The sequence below is a fragment of the Chrysochloris asiatica genome, unplaced genomic scaffold (assembly GCF_000296735.1).
Source record: "Chrysochloris asiatica unplaced genomic scaffold, ChrAsi1.0 scaffold00060, whole genome shotgun sequence".
In the NCBI taxonomy this organism is placed as follows: domain Eukaryota; kingdom Metazoa; phylum Chordata; class Mammalia; order Afrosoricida; family Chrysochloridae; genus Chrysochloris; species Chrysochloris asiatica.
In genome coordinates this window covers 6,604,632-6,631,428 of record NW_006408578.1, presented here as the reverse complement: position 1 = coordinate 6,631,428, position 26,797 = coordinate 6,604,632, and the positions used below count along the sequence as shown (strand labels likewise).

Sequence of the window (26,797 nt, the reverse complement as noted above, 5' to 3'; positions counted from 1 at the left end):
CATGGCAGACCATAGTACTCCCAATATTCTTCTCCAATACGAATATTTAAATCAGTTCTTCCATGGTCTTCCTGTTTCATTGTCCACCTTTCACATGCATGTGAGGTGTTTGAAAATACCATGGTTTGGGGTCAGGAGCACCAGCACTGTATTGAACAATATTGTGTTGCAATCTATAGTATTTCCATTGGCTAAATTTTGGAACTAAACAATCAGGGCTTTCATTTTAGTCTGTCTCAGTCTGAAGCTCTACTGAACCCTGCCCACCATGGGTGACCTTGCTGATATTTGAAGTATTGGTGGCACAGCTTCCTGCATCATAGCTATATGCAAGTCCCCACAGTATGACAAACTGACAAACAAGTGGTGTTCCAGTTGCTTCAATAAGAGCATTTCCCAGAATTCTCTTCTTTTCCATCCTTTCCCTTTCTGTCCTGTTTCCCTTTAGCAATCTCAGCCCATCACATAATTTCAACTACATGTATCTCTCAGTCCTGTTCTCTTTCTTGAGATTGTCAGAGCTGAATTTCCAAATTAAATTCCTTCTAGAAAAGAATTCTCAACCTTGGCTGAAGATTACAATCACTTTGTTGTGTGCTGTGGAGTCAGTTCCGACTCATAGCGACTCTGTACAGGGTTTCCGAGGCTGTAAATCTTTATGTGAGCAGAAAGCCTCTTCTTTCTTCCGTGGAACAGCTGGTAGTTTCAAAGTACTGACCCTCAAGTTAGCAGCTTGATTTGTAACCACTATGCTACCAGAGATCTTTTGGGGGCTTTAACATTTCCAATGCCCTGAAAAAAATCCTCAACAATTTAAATCAAAATCTTTTGAGGGTGGGACTCAGACATGGGATTTTAAACTTTTTTTTAAACAAAAGAACTTATGCTCAAAATTAGTTTTTACCTAACTTCTTTACTTTTACTGATGGAACAGCTATCTTTCTAGTCTACCAGTCTAAAATTCTTACAGCTACCCTAGATTTCTCCTTTTCATGTGCCCTCTATATGCCGATTAAATTGCATTCTGTTACTTCAAAAGGGTCTCTCAGGTATGTCCCCCATTTCTAATTGTATAGCTGTTAGCGTCCTCAGGTTGTTATTATTTTTTATTTGTTTCCGACATTTTGTGTGAACAGAACTTGAGGTTTGGACTAGAAAGATGAGAAGCCTAACCCACCCTTTCCTCTCCCATTCCTCTCCTCAATTTGCACCCTTGCTGAGCTTGAGTCCAAATGCTAATAAGGGGAGTTGTGTGGCATCCTTATATTTATCTTTACATATTAATGTACATGAAGGCTAAGAAGTGCTGCTCAGGAAAATGGGATTTGATTCTGATCACTCAGTTGTGAGGTTAGAAAATTTTACGGTGGGCCTGGATTGTTACTGGCAAAGACCGTATTTCAGGAGAGGGTAACAGCAATCATGGGAGAAAATTTACCGTAAGGGAAGAGGGGGTGCTGATGCTTGTATGGCAAGGGGACTCATCCTGGACTCAGCCTAGTGTAGCCCTCTGGCATTGTTACTGTACCCTGAGCATTAATTGTCTTTGTGTATATTTGGGTGTAGGGATTTAGAGGCAACCCTCTAAATCCTGAATGAACATATTATATAAAAAGGAGTCATCTCTCATCTCAAATAAACTGCTATTGGGAGGTAACTATACAAACATTTCTACCAAGGCTGGCTTATAGCTGCACATCTGTGGACTCTTGCATTGATATGCAATACCATACACAGCTGCTAGCAGACACTCCCTGGTATCAGCAGATTTCCGGTTCTACCAACTGAAAGGGTGGGTGCTTCCCAGACTGTGGGGGCGGTTGTTATTGCCAGTTACCAACACAGGGGCTGCTAGTAATGGCGGGGTTGGCATGGTCAGCAGTGGGAACACATACCGACCTTAAAGAGGTAGAAATATTGGGCCTGGGACGCTGGGATTTGTGCTTTTGCAACCATTGCTGGTGAAGGATAAGATGTTGTTATTACGCTAGATGACGCTAGATGACAAGACTATTCTGAGTAATTTTTATTTTTTGTTGTTGCTTAAATTGTATTTTTCACCTTTTGTAGTTGACTGTACTGTGGTGGTTTGCATGTTTCTGTGATGCTGGAAGCTATATCGTTGATATGTTACAAACAGGTGGAGCCCACACCTGGGTGCACTAAGCACCCTATGACCTGGCTGCAGTCAGTCTAGCTTTCAGGGACAACTCCATCCCTGAATAATTTTAACCCTCCACTGAGTGCTCACACATGCCCATGGTGCACCTTGTCCTGTCACTGCCCCCCCAGAGAGATGGCAAAGCCCCAACCCCCAGCCTTCTGGTGTTCTAACCTACCAGCCGCTCCTGGGAAACCCTATACTGGGTTGGAACCAACTCGATGGCACTTAACAACAACAACAGCAGCAATTTGTTATGCTCAAGCCTCAGTGCTAGACCAATTGCTGTGAAGTTGATTCCAACTCATAGTGATGACCCCGTGTGTCAGAACAGAACTGTGCTCCCTTTGCTTTTCAATGGCTCATGTTTTGGAAGTAGATTATCAAAACTTTCTTCCAAGGTCTTTCTTGGCAAACTCAAACCCCCAGCCTGCTTTTCAGTTAGCAGCTGACCCGTTAAGCTTTGGTACCACACAGGACTTCAGCAGTGACAGACTTATTTCCTATTGATCTTCTTTGCTAATAAAACCCACTCTTGTCAATTCTATAAAACCCACTCTTGTCAATTCTAACTCATAGCAACCTTACAAGGTAGAGTAGAACTACCCCATAAAGTTTCCATATGGTGTTGGACAATAAGTACTGGACTGCTACCCTCCAGGTTGACAGTTTAAACTCAACAGACGCTTCTCAGGAGAGAGCTGAGACTTTCTACTCCTGTAAAGATTTACAGCTTCAGAAATCCTATTGAGGGTCATTATGAGTTAGATTCAACTCAGGTGTGGGTTTGGGTTTTTTGAATCTTTACAGAAGCCGACTGCTACATCTCTCTGCTGGCTGATGAGTCAGGATTGCCAACCTCTTGACTGACAAACAGGCACTTCACCAAAGTTCATTTTGTTGTTGTCGTTAAGTGTTGTCAGGTTGGTTCCGACTCATAGTGACCCTGTATAAGGTTTCTTAGGAGCAGTTGGTGAGACTGAACCTCCGACCATTCCATTCTAACCAACCTTGAGGTCAAGCGCTTATCCTACAGTGTCACACCAGGACTCCAGGGTTCATTGTTGTTGTTAAGTGTTGTAGAGTTGGTTCTGACTCATAGCAAGCCTTATAGGATTTACAAGGAGCAGCTGGTGAGTTTGAACCACCAACCTTGCATATCAAATCAACCTTGCAGCCAAGTGCTTATCCTACAGGACATAGGTCTTGATAAAACGAATGAGTGGTCCACTGTTTTAATGCATTCTGTACCACCTTGGGACTGTGCTCATATTGTTCAAGTTCTCCCACTTTTTGATACTCCAATTCTGCCAGCCTTTTAGGGCTCAGATGCCTTTTTATGAAGCCCTTTTCCGACTGTTCTGCCAGACAAATCCCTTTCCTCTTCGGTATTCCTGTGGAGACTAGTATTTATTGATTTTTTTCTTTTTCTTTTTTACTTTCTTTTTGTGGTCTTATCATTTGTATGCAGGACTCAGGACTCCTCTGCACGTGTTAAATACAAACTCCCTGAAGGCTGGGGCTTGGCCTCATATAAATAACTTGGCTTTTCCTAGCATGACCAGCAGCCCTGTGTTAGGGGAAATATTTGCTCAATAAAAAAGAAAAAATAAAATGAATAAAAGCCAGTAGAAGGAACATTTCTATTTTGCTGCTCCTCACAACAGCCTCCCAGAGAACAAGGTGAGGTGTTCTGGGGTAAGAGAGAAGGAAGGAGTGAGCCAACCACTCTATTTACAAGTGACTAATGCTTTCCGAAGGAAATGAAGCCTTGTAGTCATCAGTACTCTGCAAAGCTTTATTTTCCCACTTAGGGAAATAAGTGGCCCTCACATTTGGCAATCTAAAAAAATAACAAAAAGCAAGTGCTACATCAGAGGCGTTACTAGGGATGGTGTCACTGGGTAGGGTTCCTCCCTCCTACTCCCTCCCCCCACATGGACCATCTCCCATACCAGGCCATCAGAATCCTTAGTGATGTGTAGTATCAATTTTAATCAGAGAATAAGATATGATTTTTCAAAAGCTTGTGGAATTATGGAATTAAAACATGATGGGATTTTTTATAGAAACTTTTTGAAGCTCTTCTTGTATAGTTGTAAATTGCTTAAATGTAAGATTTCTTCGATTTTATGAGTAGTCCTGGTGTGGCCTTTAGGATAAAGCACTGGATCTCAAGGTTGGTTTGAATCACAAGGTCAGTGGTTCAAATCCACTAGCTGCTCTTTGGAAACCCTATACAGAGTCATTATGAGTCAGAACTGACTTAACAGCATTTAACAGCAACCATAACAACAAAATTGTTGGATAAAATCTTTCCACACTGAAATATATTATTAGTTACAACATTATTAGTAACTGAGCAGAAACCTTTAAAAATGTCTCTCCTCCTTTTCCTTTACTTCATTTTTACTTCATTTTTCAAAAAGTTATTCATATGAGTTCACAAATATGACTTACTACAATATAGTAGATTCCTGGTGTGGTGTGGTTAAATAAGCACTGGACTGTGAACCACGAGGTCGGTGGTTCAATCCCACCAGCTGCTCGTCGGAAACCCTGTACAGGGTTGCTATGAGTTGGAATTGACTTGACGACACTTCACAACACCACCACCAGAAGAGCTGTCAGAATCGGTGACTATGCAAACACCGGCAACAACAAAAGCAGCGCGTACTAGTAGCTCATGCGGATGAAACCATGTGATCCTAACGGCATTGTAATTGGGAAGTTACAACAGCCCTAGCCAGAGCACATCTGAGGTTCACAAAGTAAGTTAGCACACAGTTTTAGTCTTGTGGGCTTATGAAAAATGTTTTAGTGTTGTAATTACAGGATATTTTATTTAAAAATAGTAATAGATTTATGCTGAAGCACGGCACTAAACTCTTATAGACTTTGCTGTTGCCCCTCTGACCCTGCCACCAGTATGTTCTCCACCCCCCACCCCAGTGACGCCACAGCGCCACATGTGGGGAGGTCCCCACGGTCTCAGTGGTTATTTTTAGGTGATTGTAACACAGTTTCTGCAGAACAGGGTGTCTCCAGCTCAGAGTTACTGCCACTGTTGTGAGTCATGTTTGCATCTCGTGCTCTCTCTGACTCCAGGTCATAGTCTTTACCTCATTCCTGCTATGTTGTTGTTGTTAAGTGCCGCCTATAGGACTTCCATATTTGACCCTCCACCCTGTCCCGTTGAACAGCAGATCCAGAGTCTCTCCACTAAAACACCTCTGTGAAGCTCTCCATCTGTAGAACTCATTCACGGCCCCTTGTGGCCATGAGGCCCTGTGTGTTCCAATTGCTGCGTAAGGGTGCGGTGGAAGGCAATTGTGTGATGCTGTAGGATAAGCACTAGACTACTAACTTCAAACCCACCAAACTATATACAAGGTCGCTATGAGTCAGAACCAACTTGACAGTACTTACCAACAAACAACAACAAAAGTGAATGGTGACAGTGGTGGCTCAGTGGAAGAATTCTTGCTTCCCATGCAGGAGACCTGGGTTCAATTCCCAGCCAGTGCATTTCATCTGCAGCCAGCCCTTGTCTGCCAATGGAAGCTTGTGTGTTGCTATGATACTAAACAGGTTTTAACGGAGCTTCTAGACTAAGATGGAAAAGGAAGAAAAGTCTCATGAAAAGCAGTGAATGTAAACCCTAGGGATCACAAAGGTCCAATTCATAGCCCATCTTGGGCCTAGTGCAGGCAGGACCCAGTGATGTTTTGTTGGCATGTGCAGAGTGCTGGTATGAGCCAGGACCAATCCAGTGTCAGCTAACAACAATTAGGGAATGGACCGAAGTAGGGATGCTTCTATCTATTGTTGTTGTTAAGTACCACTGAGTCGGTTCTGATTCATAGTGGTGAATTTGAACCACCAATCTTGAATTTGAAACAGACCTTGTGGTCCCGTGCATTATCCCACAGCATCACACCAGGACTTCTTCAGGCTATTATTGTTGTTAAGTGCTGTCGAGTTGGTTCTGACTCATAGTGACCCTGTATAGGGGTTCTGAGGAGCAGCTGGTGAGGCTGAACTGCCGACCTTGTGGTCTAGTGAAGTTCACAGTGCCACAACCAGGACTACACTTCAGTCTATGGAACAGCATAAAATGCACTCATATAGGTGTATTTGATTCCTTCTTGTAAAATGGGGACTAAGGGACCAAATGCTAATTTACTGTTTCTTAGTAGTGATAACAAGACCCAAATCCCAAACCACCTTAGCTGCCTCCTGGGACCCACTTAACCCTATTCCCACCAGTGCCAGGTCTCCACCTTCCACTCTGCCCATTCCCCTCCTTTAGTGTAGAATCTAAGCACACGGTTTGTGCCAATGACAAGATCATAAAGGCATTGGGAGTAGAGAGACTAGTTTTGGCTTCCTGCATATCCCAGTCCTGAGAATCGATTTGGTAACTACTGGAAGCTTACCATGAAGCCTGACGATGCTTTAGGATAAGCCCTAGATTGCTAACTACAAGATAGGCAGTGCACACCCACCAATTGTTCCTTGAATGATGAGGCTTTCTGCTCCTGTAAAGATTTACAACTTCAGAAAACCTATACAGGTCGGAACCGGTTTGATGGCAGTGAGTGGGTGGGAGACTGAATAAATATCTGGTCATGGGAACACAGTGGAAAGATAACTAGCTTTGGAATGATGAGACCGTGGTTTAAGATCCAACTTTGCTTTTCAGTGACTATACAGACTTGGGCATGCCATTTAACCCATGGAAGGTGTCCAACATTAGATGGTTTCGGGGGTCCTTTCCATCACCCCTTGTGTCTGATTCCCATAGCTGTAGTTAATACAATCTCCATGGGACAAAGGATCCCATTTAGGATATATTGCTGTTGTGTACCATCAAGTCAATTCTGACTTACAGTGACTCTGTACAGGGTTTCCATGAATGACTGATAGGTTTGAACCACCGATCTTGTGGCTAGTGTGGTTAGCAGACCAGTGCTTATCCTAAGAACTCCATCAGTGGAGTGTTGTTGTTACATGCTGTTGAGTCAGTTCCAACTCATACACACCTTGGTTTGCCAAGGAGCAGCGGGTGAGCTTGAACTGCTGGCCTTGAGGTTCAAACTAACCTACAGTCCAGTGTTGATCCTAGATCGCCATATCAGGACTCCATCTATGGAATGGTCCCTCTTAAACCTAATCTCCACACTTCAGCCAAAAACGTCTTTTACATACGCCACGTCATTTCATTCCATTGAGAAAGTCCTCAGGTTAAAAGTTCAAACTCACTAATGTGAATTCATCATTTCAGGCTTCCCTGTCCTCAAATTCAGTCAAACCCTTGGCTCCTCCAGCACTTTGTAGAGGTCTTTTCCCATCTCTCAGCTGACTTATTTTCACTCATTCTTTGGGTCTCAGCTTAGACAAAGCTTCCTGTAAGAAGCCAGCCCTGAATATTCCTCCCATGTGATCCATTCTACCATCTACCTACCTGTCAGATCTCATCATCTGCATGTTGTTTGTTCTCTCTTCCCTCCCAGACACAGCCTCAGGGAAGCACTGCTATACACTGTGTGTCTATGGGTCTTACCAAGTGACTGGTGCTCAGGAATAACTGAATGTGAATACAACACACTACGCCTGCCCCACCCTCCTGCCCTGTACTGTCTGAACCTGGCTCCAGGCACTGATAGGTCAAGCCGGCTCCAGGCACTGATAGGTCAAGCCCATTTGACCCTGCCTCCCACCTTACAGCCACTTCTAGTTCCATCTCAGGGACTCTTTGCCTTCTTGGTCCACAGAGGAAAAGAGTGGAAAGGGTTAGACATGTGGACCGATGAGGATCCACTTCCAAGTGCACAGGTAGAAATCAGGAACAGGTCAAAATTCTAACTTATACAAGAGGGCTCCAAAAAGTTCATGGGATATGCCATTAGCTTTTCATTCCAAGTTTCCACAAACTTTTGAAGCACCCTCATGTGTGAACTCTAAATGTTTGTTACAGTTGGCAGGAAAACGTAAGTTAGACTAAACCCCACCAAAGAAGCCCAGTATACAAATTCATTGCACAATCAGCCAGTCACCATCCTCTTTCTAGGCCACACGTACTACAGAAAGGAATATTTTTATGTCTGTATGCTTGGGAGTCCCTGGGTAGTGCAAAGTGTTGCTGAGTCGGTTCCGACCCATAGCGACCCTGTACAGGGCTTCCAAGGGTGTAAATCCTGACGGGAGTAGAAAGCCTCATTTTTCTCCTGTGGAGCAGCTGGTAGTTTCGAACCGCTGACCTTAAGGTTCGCAGCCCGATTCGTAACCACTATGCTACCAGAGCTCCTTGGGTAGTGCAAATAATTAAGCACTATATTGCTAACTGAAAGGTTGGATGTTTGAGTTCACTTAGAGGTGCCTCAGAAGAAATATCTGGTGATGTAATTCTGAAAAATAAGTCATTGAAAACCCAGTGAACTGCAGTTCTAGCTGGACACACGTGAGGCCACCACAAATGCAGCTAGGACTGGATATGCACTCTTACCCTACAGCAGGTCCCAGATATTTTATCTTTATTTCTTTGGATTTGGGGTCCTGGTGTGTTCATTCGTTGGACTACAAAAAGTCAGTTTGAACTGCAAGGTTGGTGATTCAAGCTCACCAGTCGTTCCTTGGAAACCCTAACCAAGGTCGCTAAGTGTCAGAATTGATCCTACGGCACTTTACAACAACAACAACCCATTCTTCTCTATCAATGTTTGTTGTTAAGCTCCATCAAGTCAGTTCCAGGCCACAGCGACCCTCTCTCTATAAGGTTTCCGAGGAGTGGCTAGTAGGTTTGAACTGCCTACCTACCTTGAGGTTCAAACTGACCTTGCAGTCCAGCACACTGCTAAATAATCAAAGACCCCTTACTTGGCAGGGTTATATATGCCCTCAGCATCCTTCTCAACACAGCACTGCAGGCAGCATTCTTTTCTAAAGTGTCCTTTATTAAAGTGCTAAGGCCCCAGGCTAGAGAACAGTGTAAATCACTGGAGGTTTGGGGTAGGGAATAAAACACTTTACTGAACAAGTGTCTTCATCAGCATAGGAGAATTTGGATAGTCAGAGGAAGAGGGATGTAGGAGGAAGAGAGGGTCAAACACTATGTTCGAAAGGGAGGGAAAAGGGTTAGGGAGGAACCATCTGTCTGAGTTTTCGGCAAAAGGTTATAAACTCTGAGACAAAGGCTGGTGAAGGCCACCAAACAGGCCCTACTAAAGCCAGTCTTTGGAAATGTGTCTCTCTTTGGCATTCATTGCTAACAGAGCACTGTTTTCAATTAAACTCCATGTGGCATTGTGGGTTAATGCGCTGGACTGCCAGGTCAGTTTGAACCACAAGGTCAGTGATTCAAGGTCAGCAGTTGCTCCTCGAAACCCTCTACAGAGTTGCTATGGGTCAGAACTGATTCGATGGCACTTACAAACACTGATGGCATGAGAATGGCGAGGAGTGGGGTGTTTCTGTTGTTGCTACAACCCCAAACTAAACTACACCTACCTGTTGCCACAAGGCAATTCCAATTCATAGTAACCTATAGAACAAATGGAAGTTCCCCACAGGATTTTCCAAGGTTGTAATCTTACAAAGGACTCCTGTTGTGGTGCTGTAGAATCAACACTGGACTGTCAACCACAAGGCTGATAGTTCAAACCCACCAGCCGCTCCTCAGAAACCCCTATACAGGGTTGCTATAAATCAGAACCAACTTGGCAACAATCCTACAAAAGCAGATTGCCATATCTTCCTTTGTGGAGAGGCTAGTGGGTTCAAACCATCAACCTTTGAGTTAGCAGATGAGTGCTTGACCATGGCACCACCTGGTCTTCTTCTCCCCCTTATACGAGGAAAACAACAACAAAAAACACACAAAATAACTGAACTCACTGTCATGGAGTAGGTTCTGACTCACAGCAACCTGATAAAACAGGGTAGAACTGGTCCTCAGTGTAAATCTTTATGGGAACAGACAGTATCATCTTTCACAGAGTAGGTTTGAACCCCAGACCTTGTGGTCAGCAGCTGAATGCTGAACCCACAACACCACCAGGGCTCCTACTCTACCCTTTACCTACATAGAAAGGAGGATTTCCCAGACTCTCAGACATGAAAATCTAAATCACAGAGGGAATATAATGTCTTTAGTTTCTGATCTGCAGGTATTGAATCTGACCTGCCTTTTCAGTAGGAGTACAAAAGCATGATTCTGGGTACAAAGGTTCTGGTGGCGTGGTGGTGGTATGCCATGGGGGCAGTTTCAACTCATAGCGACCCTGTACAGGGTTTCTGAGGCTGTAAATCTTTATGGGAGCAAAAAGCTTCATCTGTCTCCTGCAGAACAGCTGGTAGTTTCAAACTTCTGACCTTAAGGTTAGCAGCCCAACTTGTAACCACTACACTACCAGAGCTCTTTATTTATGGAGGGCCTGTTTATATCTCATGAGTTCCCTTTTTGTGTCTCTCTACTGTCTGGTATTCAGCCCTGAAAACTCTCTAGCTGCCTTGGGCTCCCTGAAGGTTTAGGTCTGTCACCTCAACTCAGCAAACCAACCAAGTTCCTCCTGGGCTCCCCCCATCTCTGAACTATAGCCTAGAAATTCTCTCATGGTAGTAAGCTGAGGCATTTGATTCAAGTAGAAGAGGAAATGAGGTCCCTCTTACTTTGTTTTTGATGGAAGCTTCTAGAATACAAAAATCAGTAACTGGAAGGCCCAGCACATTCCCCTGATTCTGTATCACGGGGGAGTATTTCTGAGAATCTGTGTCACCAGGTGGCTGAATGATGAAACCTAGACCTGCTTGTTAAATCATCTTCCACGTCCCAGCTACTCTGCTCTGCAGGCCCCTGGGCAACTGTCCAAATGCCCTCTAGGAACTCAAGTGCCAGATGTTGAAGCAAATGAACAGGTAAAAAGTAGCATACTGCAACCGTGGAATTCCTTTCTAAATGGTATATATTTAGAGGCTTTCGATGATTCAGCCATCCAAACATGCTAATTATAGACATTTTCTTGGGAAGTGGCCTTTCCCAAATCATTCTTTTTGGGAATGTCCTTATGTCCTTTCCAAATAATTCTGACATAATAAATAATAAATTCATTTGGACATGTATCTATATATATAATACATATACACCGTAATACACACACACGTAATACACGTGTAACACACACCTGTAAACACATGTGTGATATACACAGATGTGACACACACATATAACACACACACACACATATATATATCATTGTTGCTAAGTGCCACCAAGACGGTTCCGACTCACAGTAACCCTATATAGGGTTTCTGAGGCGCCAACCTTGCAGTTCAAACCAACTTTTCAGTCCAGTGCTTTATCCTACAGCACCACATCAGGACTCCATATGTGCGTGCGTGTGTGTATATATATGTATACACACACACACACACACACACATATATATATATATATAAATATATAGTTGTTGTTGTTATGTGCCATCAAGTCGATTCCGACCATAGCGACCCTGTACAGGGTTTCTGAGGGTGTAAATCCTTACGGGAGTAGAAAGTCTCATCTTTCTCCCGTGGAGCAGCTGGTAGTTTCGAAGCGCTGACCTTAAGGTTCGCAGCCCGATTCGTAACCACTACGCTACCAGATATATATATATACACACCATATATGTATATATGTTGCTGTTGTTGTTAAGTGCCGTTGAGTCGATTCCCACCCATAGTGACCCTGTATAGAGTTTCTGAGACTATAAATCTTTATAGGAGCAGAAAGCCTCATCTTTCTCCTGAGGAACCTATGGCAGTTTCAAATTGCCGGCCATGAGATTAGCAGCCCGAGTCATAACCACTATGCAACCAGAGCTCCTTGTACATATATTTGTTGTTGTTTTAAGTGCTGTTGAGTTGGTTCTGACCCATAGCAATTCTGTATAGGGTTTCTGAGGAGAGGCTGGTGAGCTTGAGCCACCGACTTTGTGGTTCAAATGACTTTGCAGTCCAATGCATTAACCCGTAGCACCATAGCAGGATTCCACATATATATACCCCGTACAGGGTTGCTGTGAGTTAAAATGGATTTGAAGGCATTTAACACCACCACCATCATTATAATTACTAATACTTGAGAGACAGAGGAACCATGGCTTGAGATGGAGGTGGTATACTTGTGGGTTTCTGTGCAGATACTGTCTCTATGAATATCAAAATGAAACAATTATCTTCTCACCTGAAGATTTAAAAATGGTTAAATCCTTGTTGACCCAAGATAAAGGGATTTTGACAGAACAGTTTCCTTTCATGGACTATCTCACAGAGCCCTAGCTGACAAGCTTAACTGGACTGTCCCAGTTCTTACCTGCCAATATAGGCAAGAGTAGACACGGCCATCACGGAGAGTCCTGTTTTCTTTGATGAGTAGCGATGTGGTCTGAGGAAAAACTCAGCCAGCGAGAGGGGCCATATGAAAGAATGCTGTAAGAGAAAAGGAGATGAATCTAATGGCAGGCTGCTTTGGGTGGCTCAGTTCCCATAATTCTCTCTTCCCTTTCCAACCTATCTTATACAACTGAATATAACCGCCAGATAAAACTTTTGAAACTTTGCTTTAGAACATACCAGTCCTCCTTGGATACCTGAAGACCCATAAAAGCAAACCCCACAGTTGCTATCAAGTTGATTCTAATGCAGAGCAACCTCGTGGGTATCAGAGGAGAACTGTGCGCTCCATAGGGTTTGTGCCTGATTTCTTAAAACAAGATCACTATGCTTTCTCCTGAGGTGATGCTGGGCAGACTCAAACTGGCAACCTTTTGGTTAACAGCCAGGTGCTTAACAGTCCAGTTTGCACCGACAAGAAACATATCCATTGCCATCGGTTCAATTCCAACTTACAGTGACTCTATAGTACAAAGTAGAACTGCCCCATGGGGTTTCCAAGACTGTGATCTTTACGGAGCAGACAGCCACAGTTTTCTCCCACAGCGTACCTGCTGGATTTGAACCTAGCAGCTGAATGCTTAACCACTATGCCACTAGGGTTTCTTAGAAGGATCAATGTCGTCGTTAAGTGCCGTTGAGTTAGTTCTGACGTAGCGATCCTGTACAGGGTTTCTGAGGAGTGACTCGTGGGTTTGAGCTGCTCACCTTGTGGTTAGCAATCCTACAGTGCCACACAAGGACTCCTAGGACTTTATTGGCTCTCTATTGCCTACCATAGTGGCCCAAACTCTGGCTACCATATCATCCCCTCTGTCTCTGTTATCAACACACACATACACACATTCCTCCTCCACTGGACCTCCTTTACTCTTTGCATTTGATGTATATGCTTCCCTCTCCAAGCTCTGGTTCATACTCTCCCCATGCAGGCTGTGTCTTCCCTCGCTCTATTTAAATATTTTATATCCTCTATATTGCACCTGGACCCTGCCCTGCTAAAGCAATCTCCCATTTCTGCATTTTCCTCTTGCTAATTTTTCTCACTCAGTCTTAACTGCCTATCTATTCTGTGCCAGGTAGTCTAGCACTTGCTGTAAGTGTAAGCTCTGTGGGGCTGGAGAACAAGTCTCACCCCTTCTTTGGGGGGTTGGTCCCCACTGTACTTGGCACTGTACTGAGCTCAGGACTATGGGCAGGATATAGGTAACTATGATGGTGTGGACAAGTGTTTCTGAGTGCATGGCCTCCAAGGCCCTCCCTGTCTTCCCTGCTCCTCCCTTGCTTCACCCTCCTCCTTCACAACCATCTGTTCTCTCCTTTCCTCCTTTCAAACTCTTAAAACTAGATTTTTTTTTTAATGACGTAATGAAGAAAATAAACCTTTAGGAATAGTGGTATTTTCAGAAGCAAAAACTGCTAAGGCCTGTTCCCTTCTTGGTGATGGGGAACCAAGTCTGAGAAAGATCACCCGAGGCTATGCCCTTTCATTGATGAAACACATCCATTAAGCCCGTCTGCCATTCTCTGTGCTCACAGACAACATCTAATAACCCAACCCAATGAGTTGCTGTCCAGTCAACTCTTATGGTGAGCCCGTGTGTCGGGATACAATTGCTCTATAGGGTTTAGTTTATTTTTGCTTGATTTTTAAATTGTGCTTAAAAAATATATACAACAGGGCTCTTGTCAGTTGACCAATTCTTATAATTTCTTAATTCAGTGATACTGATTGCATTTTTCTTATTATACAACCTTTTGCTATCACTTTCCAAATCATTCAACACCATTCATATAAACTCAACACTGCCTAAGGAGAAAACAAAACAAAAAACAAACCCTTTCTTTCTCCCTTCCATCTCACTCTTAACCAATAATCACATTTGTTTCTATATACAAGTATTTGCCGATTTCATGAAAATGAGATCAGACAGTATCTCCCTTTTAGTTACAGACATATTTCTCTCAGCATGTTTTCCAGACTCATCGATGTTGTGGCATGCATTAGAATGTTATTTGTAATCAGGGCTGAGTATATATATGTGTGTGTGTGTGTGCCTGCTCCATTTTGCATATCTATTTGTCTGTCGATAGGTATTTTGGTTGTTTCTACCTTTTGGACATTGTGAAAAATGCTGCAGTGAACATCAGTGTACAAGTTTGCAGCCTTGATTTCACTTCTTTTGGGTGTATGCCTAGGGTTGCTGGGTCATAGAGGAGTCCTGTGCACAGGGTTTTCTCTTTTTTTCTATGTTATTGTTGTTAGGTGCAGTTGAGCTGGTTCCCACTCACAGGAAACTTTGGTACAACAAACGAAACACTGCACAGTCCTGCACCATCCTCACAAGTGTTGTTATTCTTGAACCCACTGTACCAATCCATCTCATTGGGGGTCTTCCTCTTTTTCAATGACCCTTCACTTTACCAAGCATGATGTCCTTCTCCAGAGATTATCCTTCTAGACAACATGCTCAAAGTATGAGACAAAGTCTCACCATCCTTACTTGTAAGGAGTAATTTGGCTGCACTTTTCCCAAGACTTACTTGTTTCTTCTTCTGGCAGTTCATAGTACTTTCAGTATTCTTGGCCAGTACCATAATTTAAATGCAATGATTTCTCTATGGTCTTTGTTACTCATTGTTGACAGTTTACATGTATATGGTATATGAAGAGATTGAAAACACCACGGTGAGGGTCAGGCACACCTTAGTCCTCAAACTGACATTTTTGCTCATGAATGCTCTAAAGAGGTCTTAAGGCAGCAGAGTTTGCTAATGCAGTAAATCATCTGATGTCTTGACTGCTGTTTCCATGAGTATTGATTGTGGATCCAAGAAAAATAAAGTCTGACAATTCAGTCTTTTCTCTGTTTATCATGATGTTATTTATCTGTCCAGTTGTGAGGATTTTCGTCTTCTTTACATTGAGATGCAATCCATACTGAAGGCTACAGTCTTCAATCTTCATCAATGAGTATTTCAAGTCCTCTTGACTTTAAGCAAGTGTCTTAGGCTACATTTTTCAGAGAAGCAAAAACAGTGAAGTTTATAAGTTTATATATGTATATATAAGAGACTTAGATGTAGATGATACAACCTTGCTTGCTGAAAGTGAAGAGGACTTAAAATACTTAATGATGAAGATCAAAGACCACAGCCTTCAGTATAGGTTGCACCACTATATAAAGAAAACCCATAATTATTTTAGGTATATGTGTGTGTGTGTGTGTGTGTGTGTGTGTGTGTGTGTATATATATATATATATATATGTGTGTGTGTGTGTGTGTGTGTGTGTATACATACATACATATATATATATAAACATATATATATATATATACACAAATCTTCAAACAATATCATTAATATTACATGTGAGTAAAATTTTGATGAAGATAATTCAAAAACAGTTACAGCAGTACATTAGCAGAAATTCAAGCTAGAAGAGAGCATGGAATAAGAGATCATTGCTGATGTCATATGGACCTTAACTAAATGCAGAGAATACCAGAAAGATGTTTACTTTTGCTTTACAGACTATGCAAAAGTATTTGATTGTGTGGATCATAACTATGGATAACATTATGCAGAATGGGAATTCCAGAACACTTAATATTGTGTTTATGAGGAACCTGTACATAGACCAAGGAGGCAGTTGTTTGACTACAACAAAGGTAAATTAAATGGTTTAAAATCAGCAAAGGCGTGTGCTAGGGTTGTATCATTTCACTATACTTATTCATAATCTGTGCGTAGTGGTTACGAATCGGGCTGCGAGCCTCAAGGTCAGCAGTTCGAAACTACCAGCTGTTCCATGGGAGAAAGATGAGGTTTTCTGCTCCCATAAAGATTATTTACAGCCTCGGAAACCCTGTACAGGGTTGCTATGAGTCGGAACCGATTCCACGGCACATAACAACAACACTTCATAATCTGTATGCTGAGCAAATAATTCAAGAAGCTGGATTCTGTGAAGAAGAACACGCTATGAGAATTGGAGAGACTTAGCAAATCTGCGATAGGCAGACGACACAACATTATATATATATTGTGATTTGGGTGAAAGATTACAGAACAAATTGCTTTTTCAACAATACATATTTTGTTTTGTGACGCTGACTGCAATCCCCACTCTTCCCACTTTCTCCCTATGTTTACCATTTTCCTTCCTTCTTCTTTCCTGTCCTTTCCTGTCTTCTGAGCTTTATCCTTGAGTAAATGCTGCCCTTCTGATCTTGTATGGTTGATTGTTCTCATCAACTCTTAACCCCTGGTGTTACTGTTCACCTCAGAAGCCAATCATTTGGTTGAAAGTTGAGCCACAGAGTTGAGTTCGGTTCCAGGCTTGAATGGTGTTTAAGGGTCATTGTCCCAAAGGTTCTACCAGCCTCTATCCTTTTTTTTTTTTTCTCATGATTTTGAGTTGAGTTTCAGTCCTCATCCCCGCCCCTCCACACACACATTTTATAAAGGCCTTTCTAATGCTATCCTTTTTAGAGAAGCCAGTAGTGATTGTTGTTGTGGTTGTTAAGTGCCATCGAGTCAGTTCCGACCCATAGTGACCCTGAACAGGGTTTCTGAGGCTGTAAATCTTTATGGGAGCAGAAAGCCTCATCTTTCTCCCACAGTGCAGCTGGTAGTTTCAAACTGCTGACCTTGCGGTTCACACCCCGATTCGTAAGCACTACGCTACCAGAACTCCTTAGCCAGTAGTGGTAGCTGAGCCCAATTTAGATCTTCTGGCTTCAGGGTTATGGAAGCTGGGTTTGTCATGGTCTATTAGTCTTTATCTTTCTTCACTCTTTTTTGCTCCAGATGGGGAAGACCAATAGTTATACTTTAGATGGTTGCTTATAGGATTTTATTTTAAGATCCCAGTCACTCCTCATCAAAGTAGGATGTAGGACACTGTCTTTGTGAGCTATGTTATGCCAACTGAACTTGATGTTCCAAGACTATGTTCTTGAGACCCCAGGCCCAGTGACTCATTCCCTCAGGTGTTTGATTATGGCTAAGAAGTTTTCATATGGAGTCCTGGTACGGCATTGTAGCAGAAGCACTGAACCACAAAATCAGTTTGAATCAAAAGGTTCAAATCCGTGGAAGCCCTATACATACAGGGTCACTATGCATCGAAATTGACTCAACTGCACTTAACAATAACAACATAGTCTACTATGGAGTCCTGGTGTGGTGCTGCAAGATAAACACAAAGTTAGCAGTTCAAACCCACAAGCCACTCCTTGGAAACTCTATAAAGAGTCTCTATGAGTCAGAAAGGAGGTCTGGTAATATAGTGCTTACGAGTCAGTTTGCTAACCTCCAGGTCAGCCGTTAAAAACTACCAGCTGTTCCATGGGAGAAAGATGAGGCTTTCTTTTCCCATAAAGATTTACAGCCTCGGAAACCCTATGCAGGGTCACTATGAGTTGGAACAGACTTCCAACTAACCAATGAGTTGGAAAAAGAGGAATTCAGCAAAGAATAAAGGAAGACCCCCCCCCAATGAACTAGACTGACACAGTGGCCTCAAACCTAGTGACGATTGTGAGGATGGTGCAAGACCAGACCGTGTTTCCGTCTGGTGTGCATGAAGTCACAGTGAGTTGGTGCCCACTCGAGTAGCACCTGACAACAACAAATGAGTCCGAATCGACTTGACAGCACTTAGCAACAACAATACTATATTCATTGATATATTTGCAGCACATAAAAATATATATATATATATCCTTTATCGTGCCTCTATATAGTCATGGTTGTGGTTCATTTACCTTCCCATCCCTGTTCAGCTTGAGTATGTCTACCTATTTATCCACTTGTAGGTTATTGTTGTTGCAGGGTTGTATATGTACTAATATTTACCCTTGTTGCCTTTAACTCTTATGCTTCTCCTAACATCTTTCTTTGCTTGTAACTTTTTGTGTTGTTCCTCCCCTTTTCTACATACTGCCTTTCCCTTCACCCACTGACAAGTGTCAACAGATTCCTCTTGTCTTTAACACTGCATAGTATCCCATCGTGTGTATGTACCATAGCTAGTTTTTCCATTCATCCACTCAGGTTGTTTCTTTCTTTTCCCTACTATGAATAATGATGCGGTAAGCATAGGTATGCATAAGTCTGTTGTGTCGTGGCTCTTGTTTCTCTAGGATATCTACCGAGGAGTGAGTTCGTATTGGTTCAATTGGTATTTTTATTACCACTGTTTGCAAGAATTCAAAATGGTGGCACTGCGCCAGTTGGCAGGTTATTGCTTCTTGTTCATTGGTATGGTTCCGTCTCTTCCTCTCATCAGTGTCTGATGTCCTTATTGATCCTTTCTTTTGAAGATCTGGGTTCCAGGATTATTGTCTGTATCAGTTTTACTTCATTAGTTTTCTGAGTCGTCATTGTAGAGGGTCTGGATGGTGTATCTGTACTCTGCTCTCTCGGATCCTCCTGCATCCATAAGGTTTTTTTGTTTTGTTTTACCTGTTTTTTTTGTTTTTGTTTTTTTTAATGTTTTATTGTGAATTATGTGATAGTTTACATGGGAGAACATTAGTTTTACATTCATCCTATCATACATTGTTTCATTGCTATGGTTACAATCCCCTCCCATGCATTATCAACCAACCAAAGGGTATACATTACAAGCCTGCCCCTCCCAGTCATTAGCACACAGCCCCTCTCCATCTCTCCCCGTCATCATCTCTGCCTCCATCTCAGGTATATCACTGCTTCTCTGGGTAGGGTCCTGCTCTTTGCTCTTCTCCCTTGATAGTCCCAGGGACCTCCGCTCCTAGGCCATAAGGTTTTCAGTGGCTGGTTTTTCAGAAGTAGATTACCAGGCCTTTCTTCCAAAGCTTCTCTAGGTAGATGCAAATCTTCAAAGTGTCAGCTAGCAGCTGAATGTGATAACCAGTTGTACCACCCAGAGACCCCAACATCTGGTAGTTTTAGTATTGCATATTCCTTAGCTCTCATTCATCCTTCACTCCTACTCCCCAGTGTTTTCAGTTCCAAGGTGGTGGTGTGCCGTGGAGTAGGTTCTAACTCATAGCGACCCTGTACAGGGTTTCCAAGGCTCTAAATCTTTATGGGGTCAGAAAGCCTCCTTTTTCTCCCATGGAACTGCTGCTAGTTTCAAACTGCTGACCGTGAGCTTAGCAGCCCGACTCATAACCACTACGCTCCCAGAGCTCCCTCAAGTCCAAGGTAGCCCCTCATAAACCAATAACCTCCTCCTGTAAGTTCCATCCCATTCCGGTTCCTGAGCACCAGGGTAGCTGGGTCAGGGGGTCAGTGAAGACAGTGCTGGAACCCCAGTCCTTATCCTCCCATTGCACAGCTCTGTGGCTGGAGCCCCAGACACTGGTTCTGAGGTGCTTTAATTGTCAGCAACATCAGCCATGTGCTCAGATAACTCCCAGAGAAGTAGCAGTTTCCTTTCCCTCTAAAAGAGCCTACCGTGACACCGTCAGGACACCAAGACCCAGAATGACTAGAAATGTGATGAGTGCAGGAGTGGTGAGAAGGTGCACATCTTCAGGACAGTTGTCCTAACATCTTGAGGTGCCCAGATCAAGGCTACAGTAAGCAACACAGAGCAGCTGGCCATTTAAGGGCCCTGGGCACCCCATGGAGTAGGTGTTGCAAATGGTTAATGTACTAGCTCAACGAACTGAAAGGTTGGAGATTTGAGCCCATCCAGAGATACCTCAGAAGGAAGGCTTGGTGATCTGCTGAAAACTTAGCCATTGAGAAACCCTTGGAGCAGAGTTCTGCTCTGACACGCCAGGGGTCACCCAGTGTCAGGGCTGAAATGATGGCAATAGATGTGGGTGCCCTACACACTAGCAACACACCTAGAGGAACAGTATGGGAGATAGACCATAGCGTTCTGTGTTTTGCCCAAGGCTGACCCTGAACAAGTAGACTGATTGGGCATAGAAATGTATGTATCTTAGCTCTCAAGAGCTTCTATAACAGAAATACCACAAATGAATGGTTAAAACAAGCAGGAATTGAATCTCTCACAGTTTGGAGGCTCCAAGTTCAAATTCACAGTGTCTGCTACAGGAGAAGGCCCTTGTCATCAGCCTCTCCCTGGGCCTAAGATTTTCTCAGTGAGGGACCCCAAATCCAAAGAACACACTCTACTCCGGGTTCTTTTTTCTTGGTGGTAGTAGGTTCTCAGCCCCTACCCCTGCCCCACCTTCTCTCTCTCTGCTTGCTTCTTTCTCCTTTTGTCTCTTAGAAGATAAAAGGTGGTGCAGGCACACCCCAGGGTTGTGATGGATTAAGGGTGCTGCATCCCACCTTTAATCCTCTTAACAAGTGATTTGCTTATCACATCAGATCATCTCATGCGGAGTATTATGTAACTGTCACCTTACATCATTACATAACTGCCCAAGCACTGAAAACCACTGGCCCAGCCAAGCTGGCATGTATTCTGGGAGAAACCATTCAATCTGTGACAAAATGGAGCATCTTCGGGGCCCACGTTCATACTCCAGTAAAGGCACATGAAGTTTAAGGGTATCCTATTTGGAATCGTGCCTGGACTAATTACTGAATCTCTCTGAGCTTCAGTTTCCTGAGCTATAAAACAGATACAACAAATAGTATGTCCACCACCCACCCACCTGCATGTCGTACTGTGGTAGCGTGTGTGAGGCTGGAAGCTATGCCACCGGTATTTTAAATACCATCAGGGCCACCCATGGTGGACAGGTTTCAGTGAAGCTTCCAGACAAAGACAAGCTAAGAAGAAAGGCCTGGTAGTCGATTTCCAAAAATTAGTCAACAGAAACCCTATGGATTATACCAGAATACTGTCCAATAAAGTGCTGGAACATGATTCCCAAGGTTGAAAGGCATATAAATACACAGAGGGCTACAACAATGGATTTGAGTAGGTCAAGGATTATGAAAAAAATGGCACAGGACTTGGCAGTGTTGTATTCTGTTGTATGTGGGGTCTCCACCATCAGAACCAACTCCACAGCACCTAACAACAACAACTTATTACGTATGTCTCAGAGGTTTTGCTCAGAGGACTGAGACTTAATCCTGGGCTTATAAATGCTTTCAGTGAGCTCTAGCTGTGATTGTTGTTGTTGTTGTTGCTAAGTGCTGTTGAGTTGGTTCTGCTCATAGCGGCCCTGTATAGGTTTTCCGAGGAGCCGCCGGTGAGTTTGAACCACCAACCTTGTGGTTCAAACCAATTCACTCGCTCCAAGACTGACATCAGCGTTTTCTCTACCTTGAGAAGCTAGAGCTAGGGCTGTCTGCTCAGCACAACCACCCGCCTTCATTCTGTTGTGACCAGAAAGATCCAACTTCTATTAAGAACTATTAACAGGCCCATTATACTGGTCATTGATCTGATGGATTTTATTAACCCTGACAACAGTCAGCAACTTCCACTCTGTCCATTAATGACCCTTTGGAACAGAATTCCTGTGGAATAATGTCGTACTTTCACGTTAGGGGTAAATGAGTTCGCAGTGAAGGGTGATTTTACAACAAATAACTCAGGAATGCATGGATGGTCATCTCTTCCAGAGGGCTGTACTTTGCAAGTGACATTCAATTGGATTTCCAAATGAATTCTCCCTGATGGCTTCTGGGAAGTTTACTTCTGTGATGTCATTAGTGATGGCCCATAGACTGTGGCTTAATACTAGCTAAAAGGTCTTTAAGAGAATCACATTTTCTGGTTGGGGCTGGGGTAGGAATGAGGAAAAGACGAACACTGCATCTTGTGAGCTCTCGAAATTCTCTGCTACTGTGGAGAGCCAAGCATGATGCAATTTCACCTCCCGTTGACATAAATTATATAACCTTTGTCAGGCAGCACATATTAGTATTTTTTTTTTTAAAGAAAAGGAAGTGAAAATTTCAGTAAGAGAAAAATCAAATATGCTTTCTGCTTCCAAAAAAAAATCTAATAATTAGGCTGGGATTGACACAAATTAGAATGCTGCCAAAAATTACTGAAAACAGTGAGTCATTCTGTATTTCAATTAACAGTTTCTCAGTTTCCCTTATAAACAGTGAAACTGACAAAAATTAATTATCTCAGAGGGGGTAAAATATTTCCTTCTGCAGTAAACAAAACATCACAGGCTGAAACAATAGCATATGTAAACAGAGGGGGATCCATCTTTCCTTGTCAATTAAACCATCATTTTGGTAGGTTTTCCTTTAAATATCTCTTTCCAAAAGCTGTGGTTATAAGGACAGTGCTGATCTCTAGCCAGCCTGTTTTACAAAATTACAGTTTCTCCCGCTGTTCCCTCTGTAAAGCCTACTTGCATTAGAATATCTAAGAGACAGTACTACAAGCATGAAATATTGATTGATTCAAGCAATCGTATAATGCAGCTATCCAAAAGGTTTTCACTGGCCTTTTTTTTTTTTTTTTCCCAGAAGTAAATAGCCAGGTCTTTCTTCCCACTCTGTCTCAATCTGAGAACATATAACTGTGCTCACGAAAAACCTGTGCCTAGACCAAGAGGCAGCTAGCTGTTCAGACAGAAAAAGGGGATAGATGGTTTAAAATTAGGGACGGTATATATGTGTATCAGAGTTGTAGCCTTTCACCATACTTATTCAGTCTGTATACTGAGCAAATAATCTAAGAAACTGGACTATACAAAGAATAATATGGTATCAGGATTGGAGGAAGACTCATTCACAACCTGCTAGGATAAGCACTCAGTTGCAAGGTTGGTTTGAACCTCAAGGTCGGTGGTTCAAACTCACCAGCCACTCCTCAGAAACACTATACAGGGTCGTTATAAATCAGAACCAACTGGATGGCACTTAACCACAACAGCATATGCAAATGAACAATCTTGTCTGCTAAAAGCTAAAAGGAGTCGAAGTACTGATGAAGATCAAAGACTACAACCTTTAATATGGATTCCACCTCAACATAAAGAAAACACAAATCCTCACAACTGGACCAATAAACAATATAATAAATGGAGAAAAGATTGCAATTGTCAAGAGTTTCATTTTATTTGGATCCACAATTAAGGTCCATAGAAGCATCAGTTGAGAAATCAAACCATGTATTTCATAGGACAAATTTGATGCAAAAGACCTCTTTCTTCTAAGTGTTGGTATGGTGCTGTGGGTTAATGCACCAGATTGTAAAGCCATTTGAACTACGAGGTCGGCGGTTCAAGTTCACCAGTCTCTCATTGGAAACCCTATACAGGGTTGCTATGGGTCGGAACTGACTTGACAGCATTTAACAACAACAGCAACAGCAAAGTGTTAAAGACCAAAGGTGTCACTTTGATGACTGAGGTGGTCCTGATCTAAGCCATGACATTTCCAATTGCCGCATACGCATGTAGAAGGTGGACAATGAGTAAGGAAGATCAAATGAGAACTGATGCAATTGAACTATGGTGTTGGTGAAGAACAGGAAATATACCATGGAAAAAGCTCTGGTAGGGCAGCGATTATGAGTTGGGCTGCTAACCTCACAGTCAGCAGTTTGAAATTAGCAGCTGTTCTGAGAGAGAAAGATGAGGTTTTCTGCTCCCATAAAGATTTACAGCCTCAGAGATCCTAGGCAGGGTCACTCTGAGTTGGAACCAACTCCACGGCACATAACCACCACCACTACCAGCAGAAGAATGCACGAATCTGTTTTGGAAGGAGTACAGCCAGAATGCTCCTTGAAGCAAGGATAGAGAAACGTCATCTCATGTACTTTGGACATGTTCTATCAAAAGGGAGCAGTTCATGGAGAGGGACATCATGCTTGGCAGAGTGGAAGGTCAGTGAAGAAGAGGAAGACCTCCTCCCCACCCCCACCTCAATGGGGGAGATTGATACGGTGGTTACAACAATGGGTTCAAACACAGTAAAGAGCACAAGGATTGCACAGGGCTGGGCAATGTTTATTCGGCTGTGAATTAGAACCAACTCAGCAACATCTAACAACTACAACATAATAATTGCACTTTAGATTCTTTGGATATAAATTGCCCTGAAATAAGTACTGTACTAAAATGTACCATCCCATGGAGAATTCTTACAAGGTTCCTTGCATGGCAACGTGGAAAAAACAAAACAGAACACCACAAATAGTAGCCGCTATGTATGCCAGCGTAGAACTGGGCTCTAAAGGGTTTTCAATAGTTGATTTTTCAAACGCAGATTGTTGTTATTAAGTGCCATTGAGTCGGTTCTGATCCATAGCAACCTGTATAGGGTTTCCAAGGAGCAGTTGGTATGCTTGAACTGCTGACCTTGCAGTTGAAACGGCTTTGCAGTCTGATGCATTAACCCACAGCAACACCACACCAGGATTGCCAGGCCTTTATTCCAAGGTGCCTCTGGATGGACTCAAACTTTCACCCTTCCAGTTAGCAGCCAAGCGTGTTAACCGTTTACACTATCCAAGGAAAATATAAGCACTTGTTTCGACGCCCCCCTCCCCCCATACCATGAGATAGGAGGTTGCTATAAACATTTTGTGAGTGAGCAGCTCAGCTAAGAGTGGTCTGCCTTTTTGCCTGACTCTTGAAAAGGAGACAAGGCTTAATCACGAGACACCCATGGAGTCCACAGTTCATCACTGTCACACAGCCTCCAAAGACTGGATCTCCAAGGCTGGGCTGGTCACACTCTTATCTTTAACCTTTTACTAAGAGCACTTACTTTGCTCCAGTGAAAGAAATTCAGGCACCACACACATTTTAAAAATCAAATGATAGTATTTTCAAACATGATCTCTGCCTCATCTATCATATTTCTCTGATAGGACTATCTTTTGTATTGCATGAGCTGAGATAAATAAGCCAGCTGCTACCCTCAAGGACCAACCCTAAAGTAGCTTTCTTCTTAGCATGCTATTGCTAACCATGAGTTTACAAAACATCCCCCAGTTTACCTTAACCCTCTCCTTCCCCCTGGCTCAGGCAATACCTGGCTCTAAGAACCGGTCCCTGATGATTGTTGTATGGTGGAGTCGGTTCTGACTCATAGTGACCCTGTACAGGGTTTCCAAGGCTGTAAATCTTTATGGGAATCCCATGGAACTGCTGGCAGTTTCGAACTGCTGACCTTGAGGTTGGCAGCCCAACTCATAACCACTATGCTACCAGAACTCCTTGGTCCCTGATGGTGGCTCTTCCCAAACTGTGACTCTTTATCCCATGTCTCTAGGGTTGTACCCTGGGTTTACTTATGCTGCTAATGAAGAGATTTGTTTTTAAGTGAAACTATTGCACTGACAACATCTTCTCATTTATAGTACACTGAGAAATTTTCTTGCTTGGCCATATTAAGTACATTATTTCATCAACCATCAGTCACTTTGTGGTACTGTGATGACCTGCATGGTCCTATGAGGCTGGAAGCTGTGCCACCAGTACTTTTAATACCTGCAAGGTCATCCGGGGTAGAGACATTTCAACAGTTTCCAGATGAAGACAGACTAGGAAGAAGGGGCTGGCAATCTACTTTTGAAAAACCAACAAAAAATATAACTGATGAAAACCTTATGGATCACAAAAGAATATGATCTAATATAGTCCTGACCATAATATTGGCTTGAGCAAACCAGTGATCATGAAAATGACACAGGGGTCTCTGTGAGTTGTCCCATTGTATGTGGGCCCCTGAGTAAGAACTGACTCAATAGCAAATGATATCAACAACTTTTTTTTTAAAGAAATTAGAGCCATATCAAAATCTCCTCAGGGGCAAACACATGGTCAAAACATTCATTAAAACATCGGCACAAACACAAGAGATGAAAAGGGAGCCTAAACAAAGCTTAGTAGAATGCTTTAAACATTGTAAGCTGGGCTTATCATGGTACTGCTGGGTCATGTTCTCTGACGCTTGAAAACTGACATGCAGAAAAGACATGGCAGTTTTGTAAATCCTAGTAGGACAATCCCTGGTCTTAATGATATTACACATTTTCCAGCTAAAGATTTTTAAATGACTCCACCCCAAGCTCACCCATTCCAGTGGACCAGATAAATGTGAGGGTTTTCATCCGTGTCCAAAAATATGTTATATCCTAAAAGCAGAGATCATCTCTGGTCTTGATGTCCTGGTGTTGTTAAAGGAACAGTTTGCTTAAAATAAAGCTGATGATGAAAATCTAGAAATGTATACATAGGCAATGTGGCTTGTATTTCCAGGGGGACATTTAAAAAAAAAAAAATATATATATA

The 26,797-nt window shown here is 42.8% G+C and overlaps 1 protein-coding gene across 1 annotated transcript in view; it reads right to left on the bottom strand.

Annotated features, from left to right (window-relative positions):
- The window catches only part of ADTRP (androgen-dependent TFPI-regulating protein), a 146,521-nt gene that overhangs the window by 30,905 nt on the left and 88,819 nt on the right, over positions 1-26,797 (bottom strand). The window contains exon 4 of the mRNA XM_006864121.1: positions 12,513-12,628. Within this exon, the coding sequence (XP_006864183.1) occupies positions 12,513-12,628 (116 nt within the window). The remainder of the gene's footprint in view (positions 1-12,512; positions 12,629-26,797) is intronic.